The 16,552-nt window shown below is 35.8% G+C and overlaps 2 protein-coding genes across 8 annotated transcripts in view; one reads left to right on the top strand and one right to left on the bottom strand.

The window, feature by feature from the left end:
* The window catches only part of LOC135137645 (neuroglobin-like), a 316,194-nt gene that overhangs the window by 219,015 nt on the left and 80,627 nt on the right, over positions 1 to 16,552 (bottom strand). The gene's annotated exons all lie outside the window — the stretch shown is intronic.
* Positions 6,213 to 6,694, top strand: LOC135137614 (chymotrypsin inhibitor Ani s 6-like). Its single transcript, XM_064067307.1, has 2 exons — positions 6,213 to 6,323; positions 6,379 to 6,694. The coding sequence occupies exons 1-2, from the start codon at positions 6,266 to 6,268 to the stop codon at positions 6,579 to 6,581; spliced, it is 261 nt and encodes an 86-aa protein (XP_063923377.1). The 5' UTR covers positions 6,213 to 6,265; the 3' UTR covers positions 6,582 to 6,694.

Raw genomic sequence — 16,552 nt, 5'->3', positions numbered from 1 at the left:
TCCACATTAACCTTTCTCAAGACACCTACGGTATGTTCTTCATATGTTGTCGTTTTTCGGAAAAAGACTGTGCGTTTCTTTTTGAAAGACCCAGATTGTTCTTAATTTTTTGCAAATCTTGCGAAATACTACTAAATCTTTCGTTTTCCATGTTTTGACACTACAATGTTTTATTTATTTTAATCTAGGAGTGACAAGCCAGAACACGAAAATAAGATATAGAAAAAAAGGTTGATGTCATTTCCTGTGAAACCGAAGCTAATACGATGCCAATAGTCGACACATTTAATAGAATGTATTACATATGTTTAACATGTCAAATTTCAGTTTTTTATTTTATTGTCAATACAAAAATGTTATTAGGAGAAAAAGTACCACATAGTACTTACTAATTAATTATTTATATTCAGTAATCTTTGAGTAAAATGCTTCAACAAATTAGCCCCATATTTTCTAGATAGACATAACACCTTTGATGAATGTGTGGCTTCGTATTTACCTTTTTTACTCAGTTTGTGAGTGAAAATAGTGGTATTGAATCTCTGTATACCTGAAATGCTCGTCGTCTATCCAACCTTTCTAATTTTTCAAAGGGACATAATGGGAAGACATAAATTAATCTTCTCATTTTCTCACTATGCTGGATTTTAGAAGTGAAAAACCAGGACTACTAAATTTTCACTTACTTTCCTGTGTGAGTTAGACTTGGAATGTTCTAAAAGATGTCATTGCATGCGGTCGACTTTTTGGGCTAAAAGTTCTAGAATTTCTACTTTTCTTGAATCATATGGTTGCTCACAATTTTGTAAAATGTCGCTTTGGATGAATTGAAGTATCGACAGTAGTTTTAAAATTTCATTCACAACGAGACAATAAAATAAGTTCAAATATTATTTAAAGTTATAGGAAGAACATCTGTCTACTCCGTTAACAGTTATACAGGGTATAGATTTTTTTATTTTTGAAGATAGCTTCTTTCTTCTTCAGACAAATTTGTACACATTCTTTAATTCTCAACTTTATATTTTTAAACGCAACACCCAGTATATTTTGCAAGAAATGAAATAAGAAAATTTAGTATGCTGAAAAATTAAAAACCATGTTTTCATTCGCACAGTTTCATTAAATTTAAATAAAAAATTTTTTTATTCGACAAAAACCACCATTAAATGAAATACAGACCACTTCAAGACTAAAATTTAATAATTTTTAAATATAATAAATATTTTGATTATGTACAACAACAGTGTAAATATTTCTCGCAAGAAATTTTTAAAACTGTCTCCATTTTGTTCGATACACTTTCCGCACGTCTATGAATGTCTTGTGTGGCATTCGCTACGAACTGTGGGTTTAATATTGTGCAAATCTCTCTGATGCGTTGTTTCAAGAGACCTTCGTCTCTCCATTCATCAAAGTAAACATTTCTTTGATGAAATCCCAAAGGAAATAATCAAATCAGGCGGTCTTGGAGGCCATCTTATTGGGCCACTATTCCCCATCCAACGGTTTTGAAATATTATTTCTGTTAGCAAATATCTACGTTTCTCATAGATTGATTCAACGGTAAGTTATTTAAATAAACTTCTTTCATTTGCCGCAGAATACGTAAATATTGCTCGCCTTTCAGGTTGATACCTACTAGAAAAATCCAATTATGGTATTTTCTCCACAATATGATTAATACTGCACTGCGAAATACTAAAATTTGATTCAAGCTGTCTCTATTTTCAACAACAACTAACAAAACATGGAGCAACGTGTCATCGTCTTCGGTAATATTTGCAAATATTCTCTTTTTCAGTTTAAACTAACCCCAATTTTTTAAATTATTAATAATTCGTTTCGAATACCTCCAGTACAATTTATTTTTCAAGCAGCAAGATTTGAATTAAATGGATACATAGATAGTTTCTGACTTATTTTACTAAATCGTCGCCTGAGAACTTGTTTGATCTACAGACCAGGGCGCACTCAGGCCAATTTCGACTCTAAAAGCATTGAGAAACGATGTGATTTCAACGCCATGTTCCGTGATCTGATACACATGCTAACCGGTTTCGACCATAATTTCTACGGGAAAGAATTGCTTAGTTGGCCCTTATAACGAATAAGTGAACTATTTTTTATGTTTGGTACTACAAAAAATTAATCGTTGTTGGAATCGTTATCATGCAATAATTTTTTTTCGGAAAATTGTAGTTATTTTTATCTTTTGGAAACGTTAGGACTTACTTTGCATGAATTTTTAATTATTTTTTAATTAAAATTTTTAGCAATAACGCAACAAGGTTAAACCGCTTTCACTGATATTCGTTCATTTGTTGATTTCTTTTTGTTTTAATAATGTTCAGCGAAATAAACAGGGTCCAACCATAAATCTTATTTTCATTTCGTGCTACAATTAATTTTTAAAAGTAAGAGCAAAATGTTTGAGTGTTGTAGAAGTGTCACTAAAGATTCTGCAAAGCCGATTTCTTTAAAACAGTACATAAACGTCTCAACGATTTAGTACATAATGTTCCCTAATGATAAAATTTACATTTCAAAGCTCTTGACAACTGGTTTACCTGAGTAGTGAGTGTTACAATCATACATATAAAGAAGAGCAGCATGATAATAGAAAACAAATTATTCCGTTATGTACATGCACCTTAATATAAAATAAAATATCAATTTTTCGAAATTTTAGTTTTGGGATTTTTCAGTTTATTTATTATTCAATTTTTGGATTATATAATTTCTCAATTTTTCAATTTCTTGATTTTCAGTTTCGAGTTCTCAATTTTCTGATGTATCAGTTTTACGTTTTTTCATTTTTTGGCATTTATAAAGTCTCAATTTTTCATTTAATCGATGTTTTGATTACCTTTCTTGATTTTTGACTGTTTCAATTTTCCAGATTTTCAATTCTGCAATTTTTCAATTTTTCAAATTTTTGATTTTCCCATTTTTCTATTTTTCTATTTTTTAAGGTTTCAATATTTAGACTTCATGCTTTTGATTTTTCGATTTCTCAATTTCTCATTTTTCTTTTATTTTTCAATTTTTCGAAATTTCAGTTTTGGGATTTTTCAGTTTATTTATTATTCAATTTTTGATTTTACAGTTTCTCAATTCATGGTTCATTTTTACGTTTTAAAATACTTCTCCCCTTTAATTTTACCATTTTTAAATATTCCGATTTTTCAATTTTTCAAATTTGACTTTTATAAACTCTCAGTTTTTAAATATTTCATTTCTTCAATTCATCAATTTTCCAATTTTTTAAGGTTTTGATTTTTTGACTTCACTTTGTTGACATTTTCATTCCTTATTTTTTCAATTTTTTAATTTCTCAGTTTTTGGATGTTTCAGTTTTGAGATTTTTCAGTTTTTCTATGTTTCAGTTCTTCTTTCATTTTTCAATTTTTCGAAATTTCAGTTTTGGAATTTTTCAGAATTTTATTATTCAATTTTTCGATTTTCCAACTTCTCAATTTTTAAATTACTTGATTTTCAATTTTTCGATTTCTCAATTTTCCGATGTTTCAGTTTTACGTTTTTTCAATTTTTCTCCTCTTCAATTCTAAGATTTTTAAAATTTCGATTTTTTAATTTTTGAATTTTCTAAATTCTCAATTAATTTCGATTTTTGATTTTCCCTTTTCTTGACTTTCGACTGTTGCGATTTTTCAACTTTTCGAGTTTCTGATTTTTCAATTTTTGGATTTTAAGGTTTCGATTTTTCGATCTCACTTTTTTGATTTTTCGAGTTCTCAATTATTCAATTTTTTAGATTTTCAATTTTTGGATATTTCAGTTTTGGGATTTTTTAGTTTTTCCATTCACCAGTTTTTCTTTCATTTTTCAGTTTTTCGATATTTCAGTTTTGGGATTTTGCAATATTTCGATTATTTGACTTCTGGATTTTTCGATGTCTCGATTTTAAATTTCAGATTTTTCAGTGTTTTGATGTTTTCATTTCTCAATTTTTAAAATTTTAGATTTTTCGTTGTCTGGATTTTTCATTTCAGTTCTTCGATATTTCAATTTTTCATATTATCGAATTTTTCAAATGTTTCGATTTCTTAATCTTTCGATTTTTCGACTTCCTGGTTTTCGACTTTTTTTGCAATTTTTCATTTTTTTCAAATTTTCGATTTTTTAATTTTTAATTTTTTAAATTTTTCTATTTTTCAACGTTTTGATTTCCCGATTTTGTGAGATATGGATGTTTCGGTATTTTGATTATTCATTTTCTCGATTTAACAGTTTTTCAATTAAAATTTTTGGATTTTTTATTTTGACCTATTCGACTTCCCAGTTTTTTTATTTTCCGTTTTTTCGTTTTTTTATTTTTCCAGTTTAGATTTTCAATTTTGCAATTTTTCAACTTTTTTAACTTTTCGTTTTTTCGATTTTGGCATTCGGTTTCTCAATTTTTCGATTGTTTTGACCGAATGACTTTTCGATCTTTTGATCTTTCGATGATTTCAAATTTGCGATTTTTTTTTTTGATTTCTAAATATATCGAGATTTGGATGTTTCAATGTTTCAATTTGTCGATTTATCAATTTTTCAATTTTTGACTTTTCGATTTTTCGATTTTGGTCTATTTTGGTTTCTGAATTTTTCGACCTTTCAACTTCACGATTTCTCGATTTTTTGATTTCTCGATTTCTCGGTTTTTCGATATTTTATTTTCGGATTGTCGGTCTTTCCATGTTTCGATTTAATTTTCCAATTTTTCAATTTTCGATTTTTTAAATTTTACGGTTTCGTTTTCTCGTTTTTTGGTTTTTAAATTTTAGATAATTATGTATTTGAATTTTCCATTTGTTCGATTTTTTGATGTTTCGATATTTCGGTTTTTAGTTCATCGATATTTCTATTTTTCTATTTTTCAATTTTTTAAATTTCGCATTTTTCGATTTTTCAATTTTTCGGTATTACGATTTCTTTGTTTCAATTTCTTGACATCTTGGTTTTTCGATTTGTAGATTTCTCGATTTTTCAGGTTTTCGATTTTTCAAATTTTCAGTTATTTTAATATTTCATTTTTTTTTCTCAGCGTTAATATCATACAATGTATCGAAAATAACCACAAAAATTGTCACTAAAAACATTTGAAAATTCATACAAAGTGAAACACAATGTTCCCAAAACATAAAAATAACTACATTTTCCCGAAAAAAATCCTTTGAATGATTACGATTTCAATAAGTAGTTGCATGTCAAACAGTGATGTGATATTGAAACATGTGACATGTGATATTATATTTGTAAATAAAACCATCTAAATATGTACCAAAAATGTTCACTTATTCCTTGTAAATTCCCGCAGAAATTATAATCCAATTCAGCCAAATCGCTTAGAATCGACATTGGCCTGAGCGCGCTCTGGTCCGTAGATCAAACAAGTTCTCAGGCGACTAAATAATTTTTTAGTTTTTGATTTTAGAATATAGGTTCTGTTTGTTGTTTTTTTATAACAAAAGCAAGCTTTCCATTTATAAAAAAATATACCGACTGTTCCATTTAAAAAAATGAAGTTGGTGATTCCGTTCTGTATTTCAAAATTGATTTGTATATGCTACTTAAAAATGTTTCGTTTCACTTTTATTTGTACGACAAACATTTTCATGGAATATTTGTGTCAACAAAAATTTAATTAAAAAACAAAAGCCTAGCTTATTCTAACTCGAACTTTCTATTGTATGGTATGTGGAGGCAGAAAATACAAACAAAAACACATTTTGTTCATATAACGCCCTGCAATTTTTAAATTAATTACACAATGCGACAATAACAGTGTTTGTATAGTCAATGAAACCACATGGTTTTGTCGTTTTAGACAAGTTATATCAAAATCAAAATATACTGCTGTCTATAAATACAAACACGAGTGTGTTACGTAAATATTGCCAGATTCGTTTACCTAACAAATTGCGCAAAAGTACATTACATTTCAATAAACCCACAAAATGAATGGCAGTAAAATGAATAGAATATTTGTGTTTGTACTTTTGCGATGACTGATATAATTGTAGTGGAAGCATACTTCCCAACATCATTTAAAGAATATTTCAACTATTTACAAAAGTTATAGTTGATATAAGAGCACAAGACGCACTATTCTCAAAAGCTTAATTTGAAGTTATTCGAACAAACACCTCGCTGCTCAGACCGGTAACCGGGTTTTTCAGACTTATTTTAAAAAACAATAATGTCAACCTTGATGAAGACCACAGTTGGATAAATAACACACTCTCATCGCTGCAACATGACTGAGAAGGTGCTTATACTCCTCGTGTTGAGTGTTCTTGTTGTAGTACAGTCCGGTAAGTAAAATCTTGCTAACAGTAAAAATTATGGTATTTTGGTATTTTATTGTAGCTCCAACATGTCCTGAAGGAGAAGAGTTCAGACAAAGCGGTACTGCCTGCCAAACTTGCGAGAATTATGCCATTGTCTTCTGCCTCCCGTCAGAGGAGAAAAAATGTAACTGTAAAGTTGGATACGTAAGGGATAACGACAATGGCAATAAATGTGTGGCGAAAAAAGACTGCACGAAGGATTATTTCCATATAAATACCTAGGATTTTTATCCTTCATTTTATCTAAGTAAAACAAAAATAAGACAGTTTTTATTGTATTTGCAATGACTTTTGATTTATATATATTTTCGAAGAATATATAAACTTGCATTCCACATACTTGTGTTATTACTTATTATGAACAACTTTTTTTCCCTTCTAACCTGACCTGATGTGTTAATTTATGGGGTGATTTCTTCGTAACAATTAAAATTTATATTAGCAGACAAAAAATAAATAACAAAAATAATAAAACCACGTTATTAAAATAATTTCGTAATTTTTACAGTCGTTTCAATAAAAAAATCGTCTGTGGGTATTTACACAGACCTTTTCACGACCCTGAAGTCCAGTCTAACAAATCCAGTTTCTCCGAAAAATTTTAAAATTTGATTTTGCAAATATCAATTTTTTATGGTAATCCATATAAATTAAAATGAATATATGTATCAAATGTAAAAGGACAAATGATGAAGCGTGCATACCATCAAGTGAATTTCGCCTAACAAAATTTTGTAATGCATAATAAAAAATATGAATTTATTTATAAACCACAAATGTAGATTCATATTTTCCCCATTTTAGATACGATTTATGCGGCAAGATTTTGAGATTTCATCATATTTTTTTTTTTTTTTTTTGGTGGGGATAAACAGATAAATTCTCATTAAAATTTCAGAGCATTCGGTTTCGTGGTTTCAAAGTTAAGTTGTAGAATGAAATTTAGTATGTTAAATTGTGAGATGACGTCATCACATTGTTGGTAGGGACGATCAGACAAATTTTGGTTAGCGTTGTATCATATATGTACATGATTTTTCTAAAAAAAATATAAAATTTGATCACAATCAAAGTAGTTTAGACGCAGACGAACGACTGATAGACAGACGGAAACGGGAGACTTATTTTTTCATACTTTAGGGATCATGAAGTAATGAGAAAACATGAAAGTAGCTTACGCTCGGGATGTATCAAGTTATAGTATACCGTATTTAAATATTTGGATGATTTATGGCAATCCTAAAGCGACGGAATAATATTCATTACATTCATAATAACAACAGAGATCCCTGCCGCTATCACCATCCCGCAACTTTATTATTAGTTCCCACGCATGATTTGCACGAAATTCGCCCTTTATTGGTTTATTGTTTCTTCATAACGATTTTATTTTCTCTAAATTCCCCTATATTTTTGATGTAGTGGAACTCGAATTTGTTAGCCTTCAAATGCTTACCCATCACAGAGAACTAGGTCATCAATCTTGTGTTAATATAATAAGTCGCTATATAACGAGATACAGTAGATAGAACAGTATAAAGGAGTATAGATAGAGTGGTATGTGGTGAAAACTAATAGAATAAACTAGACTGAGTTAGTAAGTATATGTTTCACAGAACCAGCTGCAAGTTGACTCTTTCAAGACACTTCGCGGATCGATCGCTTTATAAACTAGTGTCTGTGGAAAAATTTTTCAAAGTATCGTTTTAATACTGAATTCCTGTAATTCTTCGTGGATAAAAGATTCTATTTAGAGCTTAGAACAGTTTCCAGAATCTTACATACCTGCACGATGTCGACGATGTAAATGTACGTTCGATATAGAAATACTTAGTTTTTCACTACGGGTTGTGTATATTTCTCCAGACATGGGATCAGGAGCTAGAATGTTTTTTTTATTTTGTGGTGACCGAATTTGAATCAAATTTTCACGCTGAAATTAATTAACAGAGGTGCGAAATCACATTTGAATAATTTGAATTTAAAAAAAAGTCAATAAAAAAATCGTTGAAGATAGGCAACCATGTGCACGTTAGCGTTTTCGTGTAGTGGGTAGTAGTCTGCTTGAGATTTTAGTTAGAGGGCAGTTAGTAGACAAGATGGCGGCATGGCGAAGAATGGGGAAAGCGTTATAATGGTTTTGGTTCTGTGTGTAGGAGCATGGTGAAAAGGACGTTTTAAGTTAGCTAGGTTAAATTAGTTGGCTTGGTAGTTAATAACAGGGAGAAGGCCTTTGTGTAACGACAATTAATCCTAACAACGACGGCGCCCAGCTTTCCCCAACACGTACAACTAATTCTTGCGGCTTTCTAACCGGAAAAGTGTGTGGAAATGACTAACACCAGGTAGGGTTTCTCTATAGTTTATTTACAAACGGATATCTTACACGTGGAACAGGAGACGGTACCCATCTTCTTCGTTTCGATGTCGGCGGCAGAAGAGAGTACTTGCCGTACTCGCGCCTCCTTGTGTCCCCAGTTGGTCTCTGCGTCGGCGCCAGGTTCACCAATCACGAGTGGTGTTCGGTGAGCATATTGAGTTGCCTACTCGTAGGCGAGAGGAAGTAGTACGTGTGCGTTGTGTTGCCTACATCAACATCACAGCAACGCCACATACCCCCCCCCAAGTAACGGGTGACAGCTGTCAAAACGGCTGTCAGTTGTCATTCTCTGAAACGTGCGGGGAGTGTTGACCTGCGGCCTGACCTGGTAGTTTGAGTAACTTCCTGTGTTGGTACTGGGGATGGAGCCGGTGGTGGTTCTGGTTCTTGGAGAATAAAAGCGGGTTTTACTCTGTCGATATTCACTGTTGTTTCCCTACCGCCTACATTGACCTTTATTATCTTAGCAGTACGAGACAGAACAAGGTGTGGACCGGTGTAGGGCTGTTGGAGCGGTCTTCGCACGGTGTCGTCTCTTAGGAAAACATGGCTACATTTACTGAGCTCTGTGTGGACGAAGGTGCTTTGCCTAATGTGGTGCGACGCTGGAGTTGGGCGAAGTTTCCTCATGTGGTCCCGTAGTTTTTCTACAAAAGTAGTGGGTTCTACGGATCTGTCGATATTGCTAAAAAAGAATTCGCCTGGGACTTTCAGTTGCGTTCCGTAGGTCAGCTCTGCTGGTGAGTGTCCGATGTCTTCTTTGATGGCTGTACGTAACCCTAATAATACTGTAGGTAGAACGTCTAGCCAACTTTCCGCTTCATGGCACATGATGGCTGCCTTCATGGTTCGATGCCATCTCTCGATAAGGCCGTTGCTCTGGGGCCTATATGGCGTCGTCCGAGAGCGCTGAATGCCCAAAATTTTCGCCAAGGCATTCGTGGTGGATGCTTCAAATTGTCGCCCTTGGTCGGTTGTAATTTGTCTTGGGCAACCGAATCTTGAAATCCATGTTTCGTAGAATGTCTTGGCGACTGTCTCTGCGGTCATGTCGGTCATGGGTGCGATCTCTGGCCACCTGGTGAAACGGTCAGACATAGTGAGGCAATACCTGTAGCTTTGAGAGGGAGGTAGCGGACCTACTATGTCGATGTGCACGTGTTGGAACCGTTCTGTGACGTCATCGAAATGCTGTAATGGGGCTTTGGTGTGTCGGCCAACTTTGGATCGCTGGCAAGGGATGCAGCTTCGTGCCCACTTCATTATGTGACTCTCCATAAATGGCCACACAAATCGCTTCTTGATGAGCTTACTGGTCGCTCGGCCGCTGGGGTGTGAGAGGTTGTGAAATCCTTCAAAAATTACTTTTCTCGAATCTTGTGGAACGTATGGTCTGACCACCCCCGTTGACGTGTCACACCAGATAGCCTTCTGGCCGGCCTGTGGGGTGAGTTTTTCTAACTGCAGGCTTGTTGTATCAGAGTTTAAAAGTGTTTTTAGTTCGGCGTCTTTTTCTTGTTCCTTGGCTAAGTCGTCGGTGTCAATGAACGTAGGAATTGTGATTTCATTGACCCTTGAAAGTGTGTCTGCAACTGTGTTTTGTTCACCTGAAATGTGGATAATGTTGGTAGAAAACTGGCCGATGAAATCTAGCTGCCTGACTTGTCTTGGGGATGCTTTGCCTGCTTTCTGCTGAAACGCGTAGACGAGGGGTTTGTGGTCGGTGAGTATGCAAAAGTCTCTGCCTTCCACCATGTGCCTGAAGAATTTTATGGTTTCGTAGACTGCAAGCAGCTCACGATCGTATGCGCTGTAGTTGCGCTGCTCCTTGCTAAGTTTTCTGGAGAAGAAACCTAAAGGTTGCCAGGTCCCATTGGAGTGCTGCTCTAGTACGCCCCCGATTGCGTAATCAGAAGCATCGGTGATAATTCTGAGCGGCAGATTTTCGGCGGGATGTGCCAGAAGCGCGGCGTTGGCTAACTCTGTCTTGCACGTTTCAAAAGCAGCTTCAGCTTCCTCTGTCCATTCGACTATTGTTTTGTCATTCTTCCGCGCGCTGTTCAGATATTGGTGAAGTGGTGTTTGGGTCTGGGCTGCGTGGGGAATGAAACGTCGGTAGAAGTTGATCATGCCAAGGAACCGTCGCAGATCTTGAACTGTCTTTGGTTTGGGGAATTCGCGGATTGCACTGACCGACGTCTCAAGTGGTTTGGTTCCACTCCCGGAAATCGTATGTCCTAAATATTTCACTTCGGCTTCACCAAACACGCACTTGGTCGGGTTAATCACTATGTGATGCTCCCGTAACCGAGAAAATAACATTTTTAGATGTTCGACGTGCTCTGCTTCATCTCGGGAGAACACTAAGATGTCGTCTATATACACGTAGCAGAAATCAAGGTCACTTATTAGAGAGTTCAGGTGTCTTTGGAAAGTCTGCGCGGCATTACGTAGTCCGAACGTCATAACTGTAAACTCGAAGAGCCCGAACGGAGTGCACACGGCTGTTTTAGGAACGTCTTCTTCAGCCACGGGAATTTGATGGTATGCGCGCACTAGGTCTATGGTGGAGAACACACTTTTACCTTCGAGTCTGTAGGTGAAGTCCTGTATATGAGGGATGGGGTAGCTGTCAGGCACTGTCACGTTGTTTAGGCGCCTATAGTCGCCACATGGACGCCATTCACCAGGGAGTTTCTTTGGGACAAGGTGAAGCGGACTAGCCCAAGGGCTCTTGGATGGTCGGCACCAGCCCTGTTCCATCATATATTGGAATTCGGCTTTCGCCACTCTCAACTTCTCGGGTGCAAGCCTGCGAGGAGCTTCTGCGACCGGGGGACCTCTGGTGATGATGTGGTGGAACACGTTGCCCCTGTGCTTCGTTCCAGGTGGCGGTGGGCGTGTAATTTCTGCGAAATCCGCTAGCAGTGCGTGATATGGCGTCGTCTTGGCCACTGTCGTGATCTGAGGCGACTTGCATATAGCCAGGGTTCCGCGAGTTGATAAGAGGGTGGCTGCGTCTACGAGGCGTCGGTTGCGGAGATCAGGTAGGAGGTTGTGATGCCTCAGGAAGTCTGCTCCGATGATGGGTTTGCCTACGTCTGCCACTATAAATACCCACTTGAACGGACGTTTCAGCTTGAGATCAAGGAACATTAGCTTTTGGCCGTATGTTCTGATCGCGCTGTCGTTGGCCGCGAAGAGCGTTGTCTCAGCTGGGCTGAGATGTTGTCTGCCTGAGAACAATCTCTTGGGTAACACGGAAACTTCTGCCCCCGTGTCGATTAAATATCGGGTACCTGATTTTGGGTCGGTGATGAAGAGGCGTTGTGTTTGCGCTGCGTCGTGGACCACCTCAATCGTCGACGGCGCCTCTAGTTTAACGGCCTTTTGTAGTCACAGGGTTTGGCGCATCTTCTGGCGTTTGCTCCGAACCGATTGTGATAATAGCAGATATTATCGTCCTGCGGATTCGACCTTGACCTAAATTTGGCGCGATTCCAGTTTTCGCCTTGCCCATGGCGCCTTCTGTCGTCTGCGAGTTGGTTTACTGTGGTCGATAAAGTTACGAACTGCTTCTGCAGTGCCGTAATGGCGGCAGCCATTCCATCTTCTTGCGCCGATGTAACGGTTTGAGAGGCGTGCGCGGAGGTACCGCGATTTAGGGCACCAATATTTGCTGTGATGGCGCTGGTATGGTGGATTTCGGTCAATTTGTCCGCTATGGTCGCCATTTTGTCCAGCGTTTCTTTATCATTTGCGGCGAGGATCATCTGTAGTTGTGGGGGTAAACGCTGCAACCACAGAGTCTTGAGGACGTCACCGCTGATCCCCTTACCCGCTAGGGCTTCCATTTCTCTTAGTAGTTGTGACGGCTGCTTGTCCTCTAACTCTATTTCGTACATGAGCTTCCGTAGTCGTTTTTCGGGGGTGTCTGCATAGGCGGCGATCAATCTGGATTTTATGCTTTCGTACTTTGTCTCTTCTGTTGGGGGGTTGGCGACCAAATCGGCAACCGGCTGGAGCGTCGCGCAGTCTAAGGCGGTTACCACGGTCCAGTACTTGGTCTGGTCGGACCTGATTCTCGCGCAATTAAATTGGGCTTCGACTTGTGCAAACCAAAGCACCGGGTCTCGCTGCCAGAATGTCGGTAGCTTCAGATTTGAACCACTTCTTACCTCATCAAGGGCTTGTTTGTTGGAGATGGTAGCCAGTTGTGTCTGGAACTGGCAAATTATTTCTTGTTGTTCCTGCAGTTTCTTTTGCATTTCTTCCATGGTGCTAGCTCTTCCTATTTTCTTTCCGGGGTCACCAATGTGGAAATGACTAACACCAGGTAGGGTTTCTCTATAGTTTATTTACAAACGGATATCTTACACGTGGAACAGGAGACGGTACCCATCTTCTTCGTTTCGATGTCGGCGGCAGAAGAGAGTACTTGCCGTACTCGCGCCTCCTTGTGTCCCCAGTTGGTCTCTGCGTCGGCGCCAGGTTCACCAATCACGAGTGGTGTTCGGTGAGCATATTGAGTTGCCTACTCGTAGGCGAGAGGAAGTAGTACGTGTGCGTTGTGTTGCCTACATCAACATCACAGCAACGCCACAAGTGAATTTTTAACCGACGCCGACGCGTGTAAATTTAATTCATTGTTTATAAATTCACAGGTCATGTTAGGAGGTCAATCGTTAACTAGTTTAACACAATTTAACAATCAGGAGCCTGCTAAATAAATACTTACTATGACATTTCATGAAATTCACTTGGTCAGGATAACACCCTTTGTTTAGAAAGTAATGAATGAGGTTTCTGGATGCATATACTTAAGTGTTACATTATAACACTTCTTAATTATTCACACAAGGTTGTTTGGGGTAAACAGTTCACGATATAAATTCTCAAAACAAATTGTTTTAAGTAGCCAATCACTTGGATATAAATTCTTGCTTTGAATCGTTGATGAAGTGTGGCAAATATCAATCTCATGTAAATTTCTTAGCTTTGCAATTTTTTTTTCACCTCATACAATATTTCTCTATCTAACAATTTTAACCTCAGTAATTTTCTTCGTTGTATAATTTAAATTGAACGTAAATTTCCATGCTCTGCAGTTTTAACCTCATTTGCACAAGTTTATTTCACACCAGATCTTTTGTTTTCGTAAATCTTTGCTAGTTTTTTTTTTATATAAATATTTTGTTGATGAATGTTTCCATCATATAAATTATCTGATGTCCAAGCTTAATCTCAAATAAGAATTATTTGTTGCTTAAAATTTCACAAGATTGTATGGCGGATTTAAATGTTGTTTATTGCTCTTTTTGAACTTTAACGCTAGTTCAGTTGTAGTTTAATGTCAGAGTTATAGAAATTGAACATTTAAATGAAATTGAGGTTAAATAACACCGAAATACGTGGCTGAAGCGGAGGCCGCGGTTCCTAGTCGAGCAGGCGGGATTTATCGCGTCATCTGCACAAAGGATGCAGGCTTTCTATATAAATTTTGAATTTTTTTTTCGCGGGCTGTCAATTTTTTTTTTTACATGTTTATGGTTATGTTATGTTATGTTATGTTATGTTTCTCAGCGCCTTTAATGTGGCACATTTTACTAGTTACAATTAATACAATTGTTCTAAATATCCTATTTCAATAATATAATAATATTGATAATAATATTAATAATAATAACCCTTATTTCCAACAAGTCTTACAGACCCAATTACAATGAACAAACATATAATACAATAAATTTTCTAAGATGTGATAGTTGAATATTTCTACTGAGTTTACAACAGCCTCATAAAACCGTTTCATGAAGTCGAAATAAATATCACAATTTTTGACATATAAATTGAACATATTACACGTAATGAAAATGGGAGATCTTTTTAAAACATTGGATTTCGGCTTGTGACAATAAAAAGTTAAAAATCTACGAGAGTTTAACCGTGGAATAGTGAAGTTAATTTGACACAAAAGTTGGGTACAATCAATTTTGTTATTAAAAAGGTTAATTATTAAAAACTGGACTACATTAACAATACGACGAATATTTAAAGAATTATAATAATTAAACCTAAGTAGCAACATATTATGATCGTACCCCTGATGAGGATAAATACCATCTATTAAAAATACTAAATAAGTACTTCAAAAATTTGCGTTGAATAGATTCTAACATAGTAACATAAAAATTATATATTGGGGACCAGATTAAGACATCATATTCTAATCTACTTCTAACAATAAAGAGCATTTAACGCCAATGTAGAACGAACATTTTTACAATTTCTGTATATAAAGCCATAAATCCTAAATGCTTTTGCCGTAATGTCTAGTACATGCTGTCTAAATGTGAATTTCTCATCAAAAATAATGCCAAGTTCTCTATTTCCGATTTCCGTACAAGTAAAATGTCGTTTAAAGTGTAATCATAGAACAATACATGAATCTTGCAACAAAAAAAAAACAATGAAACACTTGGAAACATTAAGACAAAGTCCGTTTTTTACGCACCAGATCATTATATTAGCTAAGTCTTGTTAAATAAATGCAGTCTCTGATGGAGGTGACGCTAGGATAAATATTTAAATCATCGGCGAAAAATTCTTTGTTGGATGCAATGACCTCAGTAATATCATGAATAAAAAGTAAAAAAAGAAGTGGCCCCAGATTTGACCCTTGAGGGACCCCAGAAGTTGGTACACATGCATCAGATAAGTGCTCCTTACATTTTACATATTGATTCCGATTAACAAGATATGACCCAAACAAAGAACATAATGCGTCATAAGTGGTCAATTTGATCAAATACTTTTTGGAAATCTGCATAGACAACGTCAACCTGACCTCGGTTAAGTTGAAGATCCTATGTGGGGACTTAGCAAAAACGTAAGCACAATCTTTAAGAATGAAGCTGAGAATATTATCGATGCTTTGAGTAAAACTATATTTTTATCTCTTTAGAGCAGTTGCAATCTCCTCTTCGGAAATCGATGGAATGGATATGTGTATTAGTATTGTAGTCTTAAACGAAAGATCAATATTAAAATTATCTACATCCGAATGAATAAAAACACTACTAAAAAATTATGCAAAGGCATTTACAATTGAAGAAGGGGTGGAAAATGCAATGCCGTTGTGTTTCATGAGTCCTGGTATCTGTAAGGAGCCTTTTCTCAGTTGAGTGTAAACTCAAAATTTGCGGGGATCGTTGATAAATGAGGTTTCAAGTTCAACAATATAGCGTTGGTAGGCTTTCTTGATTAGTACTTTGGAACGGGAGCGATAGTGTACAAATACGTTTTTAATAAGTATAAATATGTAGAGTTGAACTTTTTTCCTTTGTTGAACATTTTGGATTTCAGGCGTAAGCAGTTTATAATTTCACGATCAAACCAGGAAGGGTAGGAAGACAAATTACGTTTGTGGTGTTTCAAAGGGACAGATACAGAGAATATATCGTGTACTTTACGTATAGTTTGGAACATACATCATTGACATCATGAATGTTATCTAAGAATGACCAATCGGTTTCGAGAAGCATCCCATAAAGAAGTGAAAAATTAACTTTCTTAAAGTTGAACAGTTTCGAACTGGTGTTTAATAGAAATGAAACAATTTGAGCTTTATCAATCAAAAAATCAATTTCCAATGTCGGATGGAACGAATCTTCAGATAGAAGAGAAACATTAGATTTAGTTACTTAGCAATTAAAACTGCTAAATATTAAGTCTAAAAGATGATTATGATAATTAACTATTGTATTGAATGTAATTTTGAATTTCCTTAAAATGATTTATCGCATTCGAAAAT

The sequence above is a fragment of the Zophobas morio genome, unplaced genomic scaffold (genome assembly GCF_036711695.1).
Source record: "Zophobas morio isolate AGI-343-1 ecotype UQ-CSIRO unplaced genomic scaffold, CSIRO_AGI_Zmor_V1 ptg000029l, whole genome shotgun sequence".
Classification (NCBI taxonomy): domain Eukaryota; kingdom Metazoa; phylum Arthropoda; class Insecta; order Coleoptera; family Tenebrionidae; genus Zophobas; species Zophobas morio.
This window is presented reverse-complemented; position numbering and strand designations above follow the sequence as displayed.

Excerpts from the sequence above, each read along its gene's own strand:
- LOC135137614 (XM_064067307.1), top strand. The coding sequence starts at position 6,266 with ATGACTGAGAAGGTGCTTATACTCCTCGTGTTGAGTGTTCTTGTTGTA. Across the intron at positions 6,324-6,378 it reads TCTTGTTGTAGTACAGTCCG|CTCCAACATGTCCTGAAGGA; the intron begins GTAAGTAAAATC and ends ATTTTATTGTAG.